Genomic DNA, 15,955 nt, shown 5'->3' on the forward strand with positions numbered 1-15,955 from the left:
CACGTCGGGAAACATTTGGAAGGTTGGAATCCTGCAGCCAGAATGTATGAATACCTGAACCTGGGGCTCTCTTTCTCTTCAGTTCTTTCTCCTCCTCCTTCTTTCATATCCACATTCTCTTCCACAGAGGTTTCTGACGTTGTCCTTTTCCCTGGTCAATCTATGAAAGAGCCGAACTCAGTTCTAACAGTATGAGATGTTGGAAAGAGAGGAGGATGATGATGCTGTCTTCCTCTGGGATTTCTTTGTTTTAAGTTTTAAAATTTACTTATTTATTTGCATGCAGAGACAGAGAAGAGAGAGACAGATACAGAGAGAGAGAATAGGGGCACCAGGGCCTCTTGTTGCCCCAAATGAACTTGAGATGTATGCGTCACTTTGTGCGTCTGGCTTTACAGGGGAATTAAGCTCAGGTCACTAGGCTTTGCAGGCAAGCACCTTAATAGCTGAGCCTCTCTCCAGTCCCTCTGTGGGGTGTCTACTGTAAGCTGGCATAGCAGGCTGTCCACCCAGCACCACACACACCTATAGTAGTAATTCTAGTTTCTGTTTTTTGTTTTTTTTTTAATGAGCGAGAGGGAGGTTAGGGAGAATTGGCCTCCAGGGCCCCTAACCACTACAATTGAACTCCAGACGCATGTGCCACCTCGTGCACATGTGTGACCTTGTGCCTCTGGTTTACTTGGGTTCTGGAAAGTCAAATCTGGGTCCTTAGCCTTCACAGGCAAGGACATTAACCGCTAATCCATCTCTCCAGCCCTGTGTTTATTCTTATAACAGATCATATACTGAAGATATTCTGTGGTGGAATCTGCAGGATGGCGATGGCTCCTCCCATCCTTGTATAGCTGCCATGCTCCTCATTAGGAGCTGGCATATTAATACACACTGTGGCAGAAGAATTGGCAGTTTGAAGCCAGCTGGACTATGTAGGGAGATTTTGTCTCAAAAAAAAAAAAAAAAAGTTTCTGAGTCTGTTTCCCCTTCCTTGAATAAAGTGACTTGCTTTGACCAAAAGAACACACCCAAGATGGCATAGTGGCTAAGGCCCTTGCTTGCAAAGCCTAAAGACCCATGTTTGACTCTCCAGATACCACATAAGCAAGTCGCACAAAGGTGAGGCAAGCACAAGGTCACACATGGCCACTAGGTGGCGCAAGCATCTGGAGTTTGATTAGAGTCTCTGAGGCCCTGGTGCACCAACATTCCCTCCCCCTCCTTCCTTCTCTTCCTCCCTCTCTCTCCATGAATGGGCACAATAGGACCTCCAGCCACTGCAAATGAACTCCAGACACATGTGCTACCTTGTGCACCCAGCTTACATGTGTACTGGGAAATTGAACCTGGGTCCTTGTGTTTCTTAGGCAAGCTCCTTAACCACTAAGCCATCTCTCTCCAGCCCCATATCTCTTCTAATCTTCACTTTTACAACCAAGGAAGTTAAAGTTCATTACCCCTCAAGCACCACATGTGGGAAGCCACAGGGCTGAGATTTGCCTGTGTGCCCTTCTCCATTTCTTCTTTTACTTCGTGTGGTGAGTCTGGGTTGGAATCATGGGCTTAAGAGAAAAAATATTGCCAGGAGGCAATAAATATTAGGCCACATTTTGAGAAGGAAGGACATATACAGCTGGGCTGAGGAGAGTCTGAAGGGTTTTTTATTCAGGTTTTCACTTGACACGGTGTCTATTCCAGCCCTTCTCAACTGGGAGTTCTGTGAGAGTTAAACTTTCATGTCACAAGGCAGCCACATGTCATAAGAGGAGCCCATCAAGTAAACCATTTGTCAGGTTTTATACTTAATGGAACCCCTGTTTCAGAATGTGGGGGACAGTCAAGCATGGTGGCACAGGCCTTTAATCCCAGAACTTGGGAGGCAGAGGAAGGAAAATCAAGAGTTCAAGGTCATCCTTAGCTACTTAGTGAGTTCCAGTCCAGCCCAGGCTACATGAGACTCTCTCAACAACAAACAAACAAAAAGCCAAGAGAGAATTCACTACGTAGTCTCAGACTGGCCTTCAACTCACAGTGATCCTCCTGTCTCAGCCTCCCAAATACTAGGATTAAAGGTGTCTGCCAAAGCCAAAGTTATTTTTTTATATTTTATTTTTATTTATTTGACATAGAAAGAAGGAGAGAGAGAAGGGTTGTGCCAGGGCCTCCAGCCACTGCAATAGAACTCCAGACGCATGCACACCCTTGTGCATCTGGCTAATGTGGGTCCTGGGGAACCGAACCTGGGTCCTTTGGCTTTGCAGGGAAACGCCTTAACCACTAAACCATCCCTCCAGTCCCAAAGTTTTAAAGACCTTTTACTTGTTCCCACTATTTTGTGAAGAATTGAACATTTTTCAATTTAAAATTTGAATAAAAAATCTTTTGTGGAAAAAAAAAAAAAAGCCAAGAGACAATGTCAGGAAGAAATCTGAGTCCAGAGCCAGAAAACCACATACACAACTTCAGGGGCTTCCTTCAGGCTAAGACAGGTCCTGGATAGGAAGTGGTAGTATACCCCTGTTCTGCTGTGCTAAGACTCAGTCAGACTTCAGCCTCTGTTGTTTGCTGAACCACTCACATATCATCAACATCCTGGAAAGAAATAAAATCATCACATCGAACAAGTTCTGCTGATACAAGTAGTCCTGTGTTTAGGAAACACTGCCCTGAAATTCTTAGTTTTTTTTTTTTTTTTTTTTTTTTTTTTTTAGCGAGAGAGAATGAGAATTGGCATGCCAGAGCCTCAGCCACTGAAATTGAACTCCAGGCGCTTATGCAACCTAGTGGGCATATGCAACCTTGTGCTTGTATCACCTTGTGTGTCTGGCTTATGTGGGACCTGGATAGTCAAACATGGGTCCTTTGGCTTCACAGGCAAGCGCCTAATGCTAAGTCATCTCTCCAGAACCCCTTTTTTTTCCATTTATGTAATCTGCCACTTCTGGAATACCTTCTAGCTAAGACCTAATGTGTGCCTGCAAGCATACTTGTTTCATGATTTATTCAAAATCTTAAGTTAGCTACTCACACTTCATCTTGGGATTGAACTGGAGAGAAAAAAATATCAAATATGTCCTATAGTAGCATGCTAGGTAAAGAACTCCTGTTTCTGAAATATTTACTTTCTGGCTTTGCTATCATTCTGATTAGAGAAACAGTTCCGTTGCTTTTGGGACCCCCCCTACCCCCATAACTGAAACAACTTTTAAAGTCATAATTTGGTGACAGAAAATTAGAGATGCATTTCCTTAATGGCAACCAACTTCCAATTCCTCTCTAGTGGGAGAGGCGGGGAGCCTTTGTCACCAGAGGTGAGTGAGAGAGGTGTGGAGCCTTTGTCACTAGAGGTGACTGGGAGAGGAGGGGAGCCTTTGTCACCAGAAGTGAATGGGAGAGGCAGGGAGTCTCCTCAGGCTGCTCCTAGGGAAGAAGTAGTGTGGTAATTAGCAGCTTCTTCCCTCTGATCAGCACTTTTAAGTTTCCAAAATTTTATTTAAAACAGACTTCATTACAAATTTAAAAGCTAAGGAGCCCCTTGATCCCACCCAAAGTATTCATAAATATGGACAGCATGGCAAATTTTTAATTTAAAACAATCCTATTAAAAATGATTTTAAAAGAAGGGCTGGAGAAATGGCTTAGCGGTTAAGATGAAGCCTTACCCTGTGAAGCCAAAGGACCCAGGTTCGATTCCCCAGGACCCAAATAAGCCAGATGCACAAGGAGCACATACATCTGCAGTTTGGTTGCAGTGGCTAGAGGCCCTGGTATGCCCATTCTCTCTCTCTCTCTCATTACAAATAAATAAAATTTTTTAAAAAATGATAAAAAGAGCTGGGCGTGGTGGTGCACACCTTTAATCCCAGCACTCAGGAGGCAGAGGTAGGAGGATCGCAGTGAGTTCGAGGCCACCCTGAGACTCCGTAGTGAGTTACAGGTCAGCCTGGGCTAGTGTGAAATCCTACCTCAAAAAAAAAAAAAAATAAAATAAAATAAAATAAAAGGGCAGGAGAGATTGCTTAGTGGTTAAGGCGCTTGCCAAGGAAGCCTAAGGACCCATGTTCCAGTTCTCAGGTAAGCCAGATGCACAAAGGTGGGGCAAGCACGAGGTCACACGTGCCCACTAGGGGGCGCATGTGTCTGGAATTTGATTTCAGTGGCTGAGGCCTTGACAGGCTAATTCTCTCTGTGTGTGTCTCTGTCTCTCTGTCTATGTATCTCTCCCCCACTCTCTCTAAAACAAACAAACAAAAAAATGATAAAGACAGTTTCCATAAGCCTTAGCCCCACTGGGCATGGGACTGCCAGACCCCTGCATCTTCCGGAATGACTAGCTTAATTCCTGCACTAAACAGGAAGGAAGCCGACTTTGGTAGTCCAAAGAGTCACGTGTTCTTAGGTAACACTCCTGGCTGGATTCGCATGTGTTCAAGTCCAGATGACATTCAGCATTTCCGGCCCATTGGCTTTTTTGTACTCACACCTAGTTTCCTCTCTCTGTTTCATCACAAAGTTAATTAGAAGTAATCTTTGAAAGTAGCATGGCAGTGTACTCTAACTGCGCCGAATCATATATGATTGTATTTTCAATGATTATGGCTAGTGGGTGGACATGCACCCTGCTGCCACAGTAAGTCAGGCTGTAAAAGAACTCCACTCCTGCTTGATGAGGGAGACAGGGCAGCTGGATCCCAGGAAGTGCTCCAGCGGCTGAGGCTGCAGTTTCTCCACCAGGGGTGTTTGTCTCACTTTGACCTGAAGCTAGGCTGCAGTACAGGACTTGTAGACCAAGAATTGTCACAAAAACCTTGAGGAAGGCACCTAACACACCAAAGATCTTCACTGTGGCTGTGAATCGCAGCCCCAGGGCCCCACAGAGAGCACAAATCCACAATTTTTTTTTTTTCTTTTCACGAGCACAGGGTCTCTTGCCACTGCAAATGAACTCCAGATGCAAGTGCCACTTTGTGCATCTGGCTTTACATGGGTACTGGGGAACTGAATCCAGCCAGCAGTTGGGCAGGCTTTGTAAGCAAGTGCCTCTAGCCACAAAGCCTCAGCTCCATTCCCATCACCTGTGCCTTTGCTTTGTCTGAGAGAGGGGAGCTCCTTGTTCTGGCTTTCCACACTCCACAGACCCTGAATTCTTCAAGCAGCCAAATTTCCATCTCCCCCAGAAGAGACAGACAATTCTTGCTCTCACATACACTTGCAAGTTTTTTGTTTTTTTTTTTTTTCCCCGAGGAAGGGTCTCACTCTAGCCAGGCTGGCCTGGAATTCACTATGTAATCTCAGGGTGGCCTCAAACTTGCAAAGATCCTCCTACCTCTGCCTCCCAAGTGCTGGAATTAAAGCCAGTTGCCACCCTGAGACTACATAGTGAATTCCAGGTCAGCCTGGGCTAGAGTGAGACCCTACCTCGAAAAACCAAAACTAAATAAATAAATAAATAAATAAAGCCATGCGCCACCATGCCTGGCCTTACTTGCAAATTCTTGACTTCTCATTCTTCATCACACTGATAAATGGCAAGGCTCCTGTACTTCCAGAGGTATTTACCACAGCAATAGCTCCCTCTTACAAACCTCCCTGCCTAACTAACCTCGACTTACACCAAAGAGTCAGGTGTTCCTAGGTAACACTCCTGGAAGGAAACAGAAAAAGACAAAATAATGGTAATCACCTCTGAGTTTTAACAGGAAAGTTCCTCTGCCATCTTCTTTGGGCTTTTCCACTTTGAACTATTTTTCCACCTTAAGTGTGGGGGAAAGGGGCTCCACCACTGAGCTATGTTATCTCCAGCCCAGGTCTTAGAACATTTCTAAGAAGCTATGCTGATAGCCTAACCTTTTCACAGGTAGCATGGAGAAACAAGAGTGAGCATTCCCCAGTAGCAGGCATAAATATTTTACAAACACAGCTTTTAGTTCCCAAGTACTTCCCCCAAAGCCCCTGTGTGCTCATGGTATAAAGCTTTATGTTCATAATTTTCCTAACGCTGGAACTGCAGGATCAGTTTCCTCCTCTCATAGATGTCCAAACAGAAGCCCCTGCCTGTAAACAGAAATCACGGCTAGCCCTGAACTCAAACCTGCCACAAGCCAGCTGTTTTCTGGGTACCTCTGGTCCTGAACGTTCCCGTTTAGAAAGGCAATGGAAGCCGGGCGAGGTGACGTGACTTGAGCCGGTAATCTCAGCACTTGGGAGGATGAGGCAGGAGGGCTGAGTGTGAGGCAAGCCTGGGCAAAAGCAAAAGAACAGAAACGAAAAAGTCAATAGACGATGTATTTCTTAGAGAATCTCCACTACCTAAAAAAGTAACGCCTCAGTGCTTTCTCAACCTGGAAAAAAATCACAAGTGAACAGACCTTGCAAAAGCGGTCCCCCAGCACTGGGGAGGGCAGAGGCAGGAGGATCGCCGTGAGTTCGAGGCCACCCTGAGACTACAGAGTGAATTCCAGGTCAGCCTGGGCTAGAGTAAGACCCTACCTCGAAAACCCACAAAAACAAACGAACAACGAACAACAAACAAAAAATGGTCCTCCAGCAGACAGCTGTGGGGTGGACCGCAGCTGCACCGGGTGGTCGCGGGGAGCCGGAAAACCCCGCGGCAGGGACATCCCCCCCTCCCCAAAGAGGGAAGACGACTCTCATTGGTGGGTTCCTTTGCCGCCGCCACGAGACGGTCCAACCGCGAGCCGCCAGGGAGAGGTTCTCGGGCACGCGCGCGCGCTCCCGGGCTGCGGCCTGGGTGACGCGCGCTTTCCTCCTCCCTCCGGCAGACTTCCGGGTGGCTCCCCGCCCTGGCCCCGCCCCCGACGGATCCACCAATCACAGCGCGCATGTGGCCGAAGTGGGTGGAGCCTAGGAAATTCGAAAGAAGCCCCGCCTCCTGGGAAGCCGATTCCCGGGAATTAGGAGGTTGTCGGAGGAAAGCATCCTGCGGGGACGGTCAGGCGGGGGCGGCGAGTGGAAGAGGAGCGTGGGCTGGAGGTGTGCTGTGAGAGTAATGACGGGGAGTGGGAAGGAGGCTTAGGGAGAGGAAAGCCCTGGGTGGTGACGGGGGCGGAGGAGGAAGATTGGATGCACGGGCGGCCCCAGGGAGAAGAGGCCATGGCGCAGGTGGGCGAAATGTCCATCAGGTGTGGTGGCAGGAGATCGCCGCTTTTTTTTTTTTCCCCCGGAGCTAACGGGTTAGTTGCAGGGGCAGGTGCTACTGCCGGGCGCTATGCTAAGTCTCGAGCATGTCCGTCGGACACCTTGGACAGGGTGGAAACCTGAGGGTGGGTGTGTGTTCTTTTCCCGCTCAGGTCCAAGCTGACTCACTTCTGCTGTCTGAGCATGGAGGATTTGGAAGGAGGTAAGGGAGCTATGGAGGAAAAAATGAGACCCTGTGGCTGAGAGCCTGTGAGGACCCGGTTTGCTAGGATTCATTCTTATCTTCCCTTTAGAGGTCAAGTTTATTGTGGATGAGACCTTGGACTTTGGAGGGCTGTCCCCATCCGACAGGTACCAGCCCCTTTATTCTACTTATTGCTTTGCTTCAACAATAACTCTTTGGCTGTAACCCCTTACTGCTGAGTTTACTATTGGCCAAGGCAAATGTGCCTCTGGGCATGGCCAGGCATGCCTGTGGGATGCAAAGACTCCTCCCCTCCGGAGACACCGGAGTGTGCACACAGTTGTACGCATAAAGGGGGCTGAGGCAGACAGGATTGTGAATTTGAGGCCAGCCTGGGCTACATATTGGAGGCCCTGTCTCAAAAAGAAAGAGAATAGGGCTGGGGAAAAGGCTTAGTGGTTAAGATGCTTGACTGCGAAGCCTAAGGATCGTGGTTCAATTCCCCAGGACTCGTCTAAGCCTTGTGCGCAAGGGGCGCATGTGTCTGGAGTTCGTTTCCAGTGGCTAAAGGCCCTGGTGTGCCCATTGTCCCTTTCTTTCTGTCTCTTCTCTCTCTCAAATAAATAAATATATATATTTTAAAAAGAAACAGAATAAAGAAATTGCATTTGCTGCATCTTTATCTAACATCGAACCCAATCTCTCACCACCTAAGTCCAGCTCTCATGCTGGGATGGGGATTGGGGTTGGGTGTGGTGTCCCTGGCCCTACTGGACAGTGGTCAGTCTACTGCTAACCTTTGTGTGGGTACTGTGCCATGTTTTCTGTCTTAGTCATGAGGAGGAAGACATAGCAATGTTGGTGACTCCAGAGAAGCCACTTCGACGGGGACTCTCCCACCGGAGTAACCCAAATGCAGTGGCTCCTGTCCTCCAGGGAGTGAGGATCAGCTTAGACCCTCTCAGCCCAGAGAAGCTGGAGGAGATCCTTGATGAAGCCAACCGGCTGGCGGCTCAGCTAGAGCAGTGTGCCTTGCAGGAGAGCGCTGGCGAGGGCCCGCAGGGGAAGCCCAGCCCTCTGGAGAAGCCCAGCCCTCGGAGGGAGACCTTCGTGCTAAAGGACAGCCCGGTCAGAGCCCTGCTGCCCACTGTGAACTCTTTGGCTTGGAACACACCCTCCCCAAGCAGCCTGACTCCTCGACTCCGGAGCAGTGATAAGAAGGGGTCAGCCAGGGCTCTTCGGGTGACAACAGCCAAGAGGCCCTCCAGCATGAAGAGGGTGAGTTTGGAGGGCTGAGTGGTATGACTGACTGCACGGCGCATATGTGACACTGAAAACAGAGTGGCTTCCTTGTTGGGGAGAGCAATTCCACCCCTGGAATTGCCGGCATTAAGTGAGGTGCCATAAGAACTTTGGGTGTGTAGGCTCTCCCTTGGCCTAGCATGCACAAAGCCCTGGGTTTGACCCTTCTCAACGGATAACTTGGGCATGGTGACAAGCACCTGTACTTCTAGCACTCAGCACGTGAAGAAAAGACAATCAGAAGTTCATCTTTGGCTATATAGCAAGTTTGAGGCCAGACTACCTGAGATCTTGTCTCAAAAAGTGAAAATGAGGAGCTGGATGTAATGGCACACACCTTTAATCCCAGCACTTGGGAGGCAGAGGTAGGAGGATCGCATGAGTTCAAGGCCAGCCTGAGACTACATAGTGAATTCCAGGTCAGCATGGGCTAGAGGGAGACCCTACCTCAGAAAAAAACAAGCAACAACAACAACAAAAGCAGTAATGAGGGCTGGAGAAATGGCTTGGTGGGTAAAGGGGTTTACTTGCAAAGCCTGATGGTCTGGCCTGTCAGATGTTCCTGGAGTTTGTTTACAATGGCAGGAGGCCCTGGCATGTTTGCTCAGTCTCTCTCTCTCCCTCTGTCTTCCTCTTCCCAAATAAATAAATCAATATTAACAATAATAATAATGGGAGCCGGGAGTGGTGTTGCACACCTTTAATCCCAACACTCGGGAGGAAGAGGTAGGATTGCCGTGAGTTCAAGGCCACCCTGAGACGACATAGTGAATTCCAGGTCAGCCTGGGCTAGAGTGAAACCCTACCTCAAAAAAAAAAAAAAAAACAATAATAATGATAAAAATAAGACATTTACCACAGATATTGGCAGCCAATGTCTGCTCTTCCTCACTGGGATCTAGACAACTCCTTTACTTCTACCTTTACTCCTTAATGTCTTAAACGAGCTGAACAGATGGTGTCTCCACTGCAGTCCTGTCTTGTTTCTTTTTCTGTTTCAGGAGTCGCCTACTTGCAATCTGTTCCCTCCATCCAAAAGCCCAGCATCATCTCCTCTTGCACGATCAACTCCTCCTACACGTTCAACCCCTCCTACAAGATCAACTCCCCCTACAAGATCAACTCCTCCGCTCCGGGGAAAAGCTGGGCCCGGCACAAGGGCAAAAGCAAGTGAGATCCGGACAGCAAAGCCTTGGGTGGTGGGAGCAGGGAAGAGGGAGGTGTCGTCCTGAAATTCCGTGGCTCTCCACCAGGCCCGCCTATCTCTGTCAGACCAGTCCTGGCCCCACAACCCTCAACAAGCCACTGCCAACGCCTGCCCCAGCCACAAGGAGCAGCTAAGCCCTCCAGTCGACTACCCATTCCCTCGGCCATCCCCAAGCCTGCTACCCGAATGCCACTCACCAGCAAGAGGGCACCACCACCCAGCAAAGATGCACTGCCTCCAGATTCTCTGTTAACTCGGAAAGGTCTTCTAAGACCAAGTGCTGTGGGTCACAGAGGTGAGGAAACGTGGACACATGGGTAAGATGTCAGGAGGAGGGCTGGGCATGGTAATGTGTGTCTGTAGTCCTAGTACCTAAGAGGTAGAGGCAGGAGGTCCAGGAGTTCAAGGCCATCACTGGCTACATTGCAAGTTTGAGGCCAGCTCGGGCTACGTGAAGCCTTGTCCCAGAGTGGGGAGGCAGGGAGAGTGTCTGCCCTGGTCCACCTTGACCTTACCCCCTTAGAGCCACAGCAACAACTTTTACCTTCCTTACAACTCCATTTGAGCTTGGGGAGACTGAGTTAATAGAGTACGAGCCGGGCATGGTGGCGCACGCCTTTAATCCCAGCACTTGGGAGGCAGAGGTAGGAGAATCACCATGAATTCGAGGCCATCCTGAGACTCCATAGTGAATTCCAGGTCAGCCTGGGCTAGAGTGAGACCCTACCTCAAAAAAAAAATAAATAAAAAATAAAAGGATAGAGTACGAGGCGGAGGGTGGGCTGAGGAGATGGCTCAGTGGTTAAAGGCACTTGCTTGCAAAGCCTGGCAGCCTAGGTTCAATACCCCAGTAACCAAAAAGAGCCAGATACACAATGTGCCACTATGTCTGGAGATCATTTGCCGTGGCTAGAGGCTGTGGTTGAGCCTTGGTTTTCATAGTTTTTACCTTGGGGAGATATTTTGCCTTCAGTATTTCTTTTTGGTAGGGTCGCTTGAATTTCGTGCTAAACCGTATCTTTGTTTACCCCCGCCAAGTTCCTGTGTCCCAGCGACCGACTCTTCCTGCCACCGGTGCCTCTCGAAGCAATCTGCAGCCCCCTAGGAAGGTGGCAGTCCCAGGACCAACCAGGTAAGACTGGTCCCTTCAGGCCCGTCATCTGGGCTTCCAAGCTACTTTGTACAGCATCCTTGAATTCTGTGTAGGAAGAAGGGGGTGAGAAGGGAGTCCTGTCTTTTCCCCTACTCTGAGGGGCTCGAACCTGTCTGAGTGGCAGACTCAAGAAGGGCACCTGGAAGTAGCTCCTCCTTCTGTCTCTTCAGGTAAAGAGGTCAGGCCAGCAGGCCAGCATTAAGTAGCAAACCACTACAGTCACCGCCTGGACTCTCCCGTGCCTTCAGCCCCTGACTCCGGTGGATTCTTGCTCAGGCACATGAGGAAGAGAGGCCTCCCAGGCTGCTCCTCTGGGGTAGAGACCATTTGGGGGTGGGATGGGCTGAGCCAGAGGAGCCTCTGGACTGAAAGAAGATGAAAGGAAAAGAGGTCACCACCCCCTAGTAGTGAAGTCAGCACATGAGATGAGAAATGCAGTCAAGTTGTTTGTTCCCCTCTGCCTCCACTCCTGTGGTCAGCCCTGAAGAGTTTGATCTTCCGAGCCCTCGGTTCACTGGACAGCTACATGTGGGGAGCCTGTATAGCCAGCCAACCACCCTATTCCCTGAGGCGATCTAACTGAATCATTTTCTCCACTGGCCTGGGGCCTGTCTGGAGAGGCAAGGCAATCACCTGGTCTCCAGAACTTGTTTCCTGTGAACTTGGACTCTTCATGGGCCACTTGATGATAAGCTTACTAGTCTGCATTTTTCTAAAATAAAGTGGATGTATTTTTATATCTTTCTGTGTCTCTGAACGTAATTTTAGCCTACAACCATATTACCCTAAACATGCCCAATCTTGTCTGAAAGTAGATTTTTTTTTTTTTTTTTTTTGAGGTAGGGTCTCTAGCAGAGGCTGACCTGAAATTCACTATGTAATCTCAGGGTGGCCTCGAACTCACAGTGATCCTCCTACCTCTGCCTCCCGAGTGATGTAATTAAAGGCATGCACCACCACGCCCAGCTTTAAAGTAGATTTTAACAAGTTTGGAATAAACCTCTGTGTAATTCTAGCAAAAAAGCTGGCGTGGAATCCCCAAGCCAAGGCTTGACTAGTCCTAGGGCTTTGAACTTCCAGCCACTTCCCCCATTTGAATTTAATGGGAACAGGATACCTTTTCTGTACTTTCATATATATTTCGATCATCCAGGTCACTATTGGATATAGCTTAATTCATTGTGTAAGTCTGTTGTGCTGGGACCTAGGTAAGTTATTATTTATATCCTGCAGTTGAATGCTCTCTTCTGACAAGACAGTGGAGTCCTGGGCTGTAGTCTGGCTTCTGGTCTGTTGTACTTCGGCAGTAAAGAGGCCCTTTGGTGGTGGTTAGACATCCCTGGTTGCCTCTGCTAGAAGATGCTAGAACACTATCACATCTCCCTCACAGCACTAGAGGTATCTGTTCTCTTCCCTACTAGACTTGAGGGCGAGCAGCACTGGGATTTATAAACTTCTGGGCTGGGGAGATGGCTGAGCAGTTAAAGGCACTTGTTTGCAAAGCCAGCCAGCCAGAAGTTCAATTCCCAAGTGCCTATGTAAAAGCCAGATGCACAAAGTGGCACATGCATCTGGAATTAGCTTGCAGAGGCAATCAAGCACCCATATTCTCATGTAACACCCTCAAGTAAATAAACAGAAATATTAAAAAGAAATACATATCAGGCTGAGTGTTGTGGCATGTGCCTTTAATCCCAGCACTGGGGAGGCAGAGGTAGGAGGATCGCTGTGAGTTCGAGGCCACCTTGAGACTACATAGTGAATTTCAGGTCAACCTAGGTGACAGTGAGGCCCTACCTCAAAAAACCAAACAAACAAAAAACAGTTATTACAACTTGTATGTGGCAGAGCATTGTACTAGAAAAATATTTGAGTGTAAGCTGGTGGGTGTTTGTTGAATAAATAACTAACAGTTACCTTAGCATTTCCCACTCTTTGTGGCTTTGCTTTGTTTTGTTTTATTGAAGTAAGTTCTCACTCTAGCCCAGGCTGACCTGCAATTCACTATGTAGTCTGAGGGTGGCCTCAAACTCACAGCAATCTTCCTTCCTCTGCTTCCTGGGAGTGCTGGGATTAAAGATGGGCTCCACCATGCCTGACCTCTTTGTAGCTTTTGACTCTTGCAGCCAGAATCAACTCAATTCCTGGAATTGGAAGAAAGTAGTCTCCACTCATGCTCATATGCCCGTAAGTGCCCTTCTTAGGCCTCAAATGCTCTCTAGATGCAAGATCACTCCTTTTTTTTTTTTAATGGCTGATCTTTAAAAGAATGATCGGGGCTGGGGAAATGGCTTAGCGGTTGTGGTACTTGCCTGCAGGGCCTGATGTTTGGTTCCCCAGGACCCACATGAAGCCAGATATGCAAGAGTAGTGCTTGGCATCTGGAGTTCGTTCACAGTGGCTAGATACCCTGGCACGCCCTTTCTCTTCCTCTCATCTATCTTCTCTGTCTCTCTGCTTCCAAATAAATAAATAAAATAAAATAAATAGTTTGAGAAAATAATTAGAGGGCTGAAGAGATGCTTCAGTGGTTAAGGCACCTGCCTACGAAGCCTAAGAATGCATGTTCAAGTCTCCAGGTCCCACATAAGCCAGACACGTAGTGACACAAGCAGGCAGTGTCACACACGCACACAAGGGAGTGCATCGTCAAGTTCATCTGCAGTGGCTGAAGGCCCTGGCGTGCCCATCCCCCCCCACCTCTCTCTCTCTCTCTCTCTCTCTCTCTCTCTCAAACACATTAAAAAAAATAAGTATTATTTTTTGTTTGTTTTTCAAGATAGGGTCTTACTCTAGCCCAGGGTGACCTGGGATTCACTATATAGTCTCAGGCTGGCCTTGAACTCACAGTGATCCTCCTACCTCTGCTTCCCAAATGCTGGGCTTAAAGGCATGCACCACCATACCTGTCTTACAAAAAAATTGTTTGAGGGCTGGAGAGATGGCTTAGCAGTTAAGCGCTTGCTTGTTAAGCCTAAGGACCCCGGTTTGAGGCTCAATTCCCCAAGACCCACGGTAGCCAGATGCATAAGGGGCACACACGTCTGGAGTTTATTTGCAGTGGCTGGAAGCCCTGGTGCGCCCATTCTCTTTCTCTCTCTCTGCCTCTTTCTCTCTTTGTCGCTATCAAATAAATAAAAATAAACAACAAGAAAAACCTTTAAAAAATTGTTTGAGAGAAAATGAGCACACCAGGGACTCTTGCTGATACATATGTACTCCAGACATATGCACCACTTTGTGCATCTGGCTTTTCACGGGTACTGGGGAATCATGCCAGGGCTGGCATGCTTTGCAAGCAAGCACCTTTAACCACTGAGCCATCTCCCCAGCACTTATAGCTGATCTTAAGATTCATTTAACCCACTCATCTACATCACAATGGACAGCTAATATGGCTTTCACCCATCCCTGGGCCTTTTGTACCAGTTCCTACAGCCTTTGAGATTCCAAGTACTGATGTGGAGGAAGGGTGTAGAAACATGCCTGTATTTGATGCTGGAGAAAATGAGCACCGGACAATAAAATGTCAGCTTGTTTCCCAGCCTCCTGCACTCCAGCTCTGGCTAGCAGGGCTTGCTGGTGACTTTCTACTCTGACCCGTGCCTGTGGGTAACATCAGCAAGCCTAGGAACACACAGCTTGGCATGGCTGGCAGATGGCAAGTTGTTAGCCAAGTCCCTTGTGGGTCTTTAAGGTGGCCAGCCGCACACACACCCCTGTGCTGCTGCCATCTGGTGGCTGGAGAGGGAAAGGCATGTTCTGATCACACCCTGGGCCCTTGAGTTTTGTCTTCACAGCATGCGGCTGGCACAGCTACCTACCACAGCTGCTCCTCTAGTTCAGCTCCCCACTTCGCCCCTCCCCTTTTGTCCTGGCTTTCTACTCCGTGACAGTCTCCATCCCACAAACAACAATCGAGAAAGGCAGTGTTTATTGAAGCACTTTACCTATGTTAACTCATTTAATCCGTACTAAAAGCTAAATTAGGAACCGGGTATGGTGGCGCATGCCTTTATTCCCAGCTCTCAGGAGGCAGAGAGGTAGGAGGATCGCTGAGTTCAGGGCTACCCTGAGACTACAAATAGTGAATTCCAGGTCAGTCTGGGCTACAGTGAGACTTTACCTTGAAAAACAAAAAGCTCACTTAGGTGGATGCTATTACCACTGGCCTCCTTTAGTAGTTGGAGAAACTAAAGCCCAGAGAAAGTCAGTCAGTCTGGTTCCCAAGGTTTTGTTCCTAATAGCTGTTATACTGACCCGTGTTACTGTCCTTTCTGCTTTGCCATTTTGACCTCTGACACTCAAAATATGGGACTAGCAATCATGTCACAGAGCACATATTAGCTCTAGTATGTGCGGCTGTTTCTTTTTACCAGTGGAAGTCATAAAAATAGTCCACTATGTTGGACTTGGGAGGTACCTGATCACTGAACACCCTTAAATTCCCACCTGTCACTTTAAATTTTTTATATCTTAGAGAGACAGGAGTGAGAATTGACACACCACGGCCTCAGCCACTGCCGTCAAACTCCAGATGCTTGCGCCACCTAGTGGGCACGTATGACCTTGCACTTGCCTCACCTTTGTGCATCTGGCTTATGTGGAATCCGGAGGGTCGAACATAGGTCCTTAAGGCTTCACAGGCAAGTGCCTTAAACGCTAAACCATCTCTCTAGCCCCCTGTCACTCTTTTCATCTCTCCCTACTGAATTCTGCTCCAGAAAATTGTGTGCATGCCAAGGACTCAACCCTAAGAGACTGAGCTAGAACCTTGCCTCTTGCTTGTAGCTCTCTAGTCCCTTGTGACCTGGGGAAAAGGATACTTTCCCAGCCATCACCTCATCTTCCTTGGAGCAACCTGTCCCAGCTCTGTGCTGATGAGGTTTTGGGGAGTATTGCTGGGAGGGGTCCCCTGACTTCCTGCCTTGTTTGTCAAAGTTCGGGCCTCCAC

The 15,955-nt window shown here is 48.3% G+C and overlaps 1 protein-coding gene across 2 annotated transcripts; it reads left to right on the top strand.

Annotated features, from left to right (window-relative positions):
- The first annotated feature begins 6,892 nt into the window (after nucleotides 1-6,892).
- On the top strand, nucleotides 6,893-11,740 carry Psrc1 (proline and serine rich coiled-coil 1). Of its 2 annotated transcripts, XM_045138403.1 has the most exons (8): nucleotides 6,893-6,990; nucleotides 7,308-7,357; nucleotides 7,449-7,506; nucleotides 8,173-8,617; nucleotides 9,643-9,811; nucleotides 9,895-10,143; nucleotides 10,887-10,980; nucleotides 11,172-11,740. In XM_045138403.1, exons 2-8 carry the CDS (start codon nucleotides 7,339-7,341, stop codon nucleotides 11,173-11,175), a joined length of 1,038 nt encoding a protein of 345 aa, XP_044994338.1. In that variant the 5' UTR covers nucleotides 6,893-6,990; nucleotides 7,308-7,338; the 3' UTR covers nucleotides 11,176-11,740. The 2 variants fall into 2 exon arrangements, with proteins under 2 accessions (XP_044994338.1, XP_044994339.1); XM_045138404.1 differs by lacking the exon at nucleotides 11,172-11,740 and having other exon boundaries at nucleotides 10,887-10,984.
- The last annotated feature ends 4,215 nt before the right edge of the window (nucleotides 11,741-15,955 follow it).

Source organism: Jaculus jaculus, chromosome 19 (genome assembly GCF_020740685.1).
Source record: "Jaculus jaculus isolate mJacJac1 chromosome 19, mJacJac1.mat.Y.cur, whole genome shotgun sequence".
Taxonomy (NCBI): Eukaryota; Metazoa; Chordata; class Mammalia; order Rodentia; family Dipodidae; genus Jaculus; species Jaculus jaculus.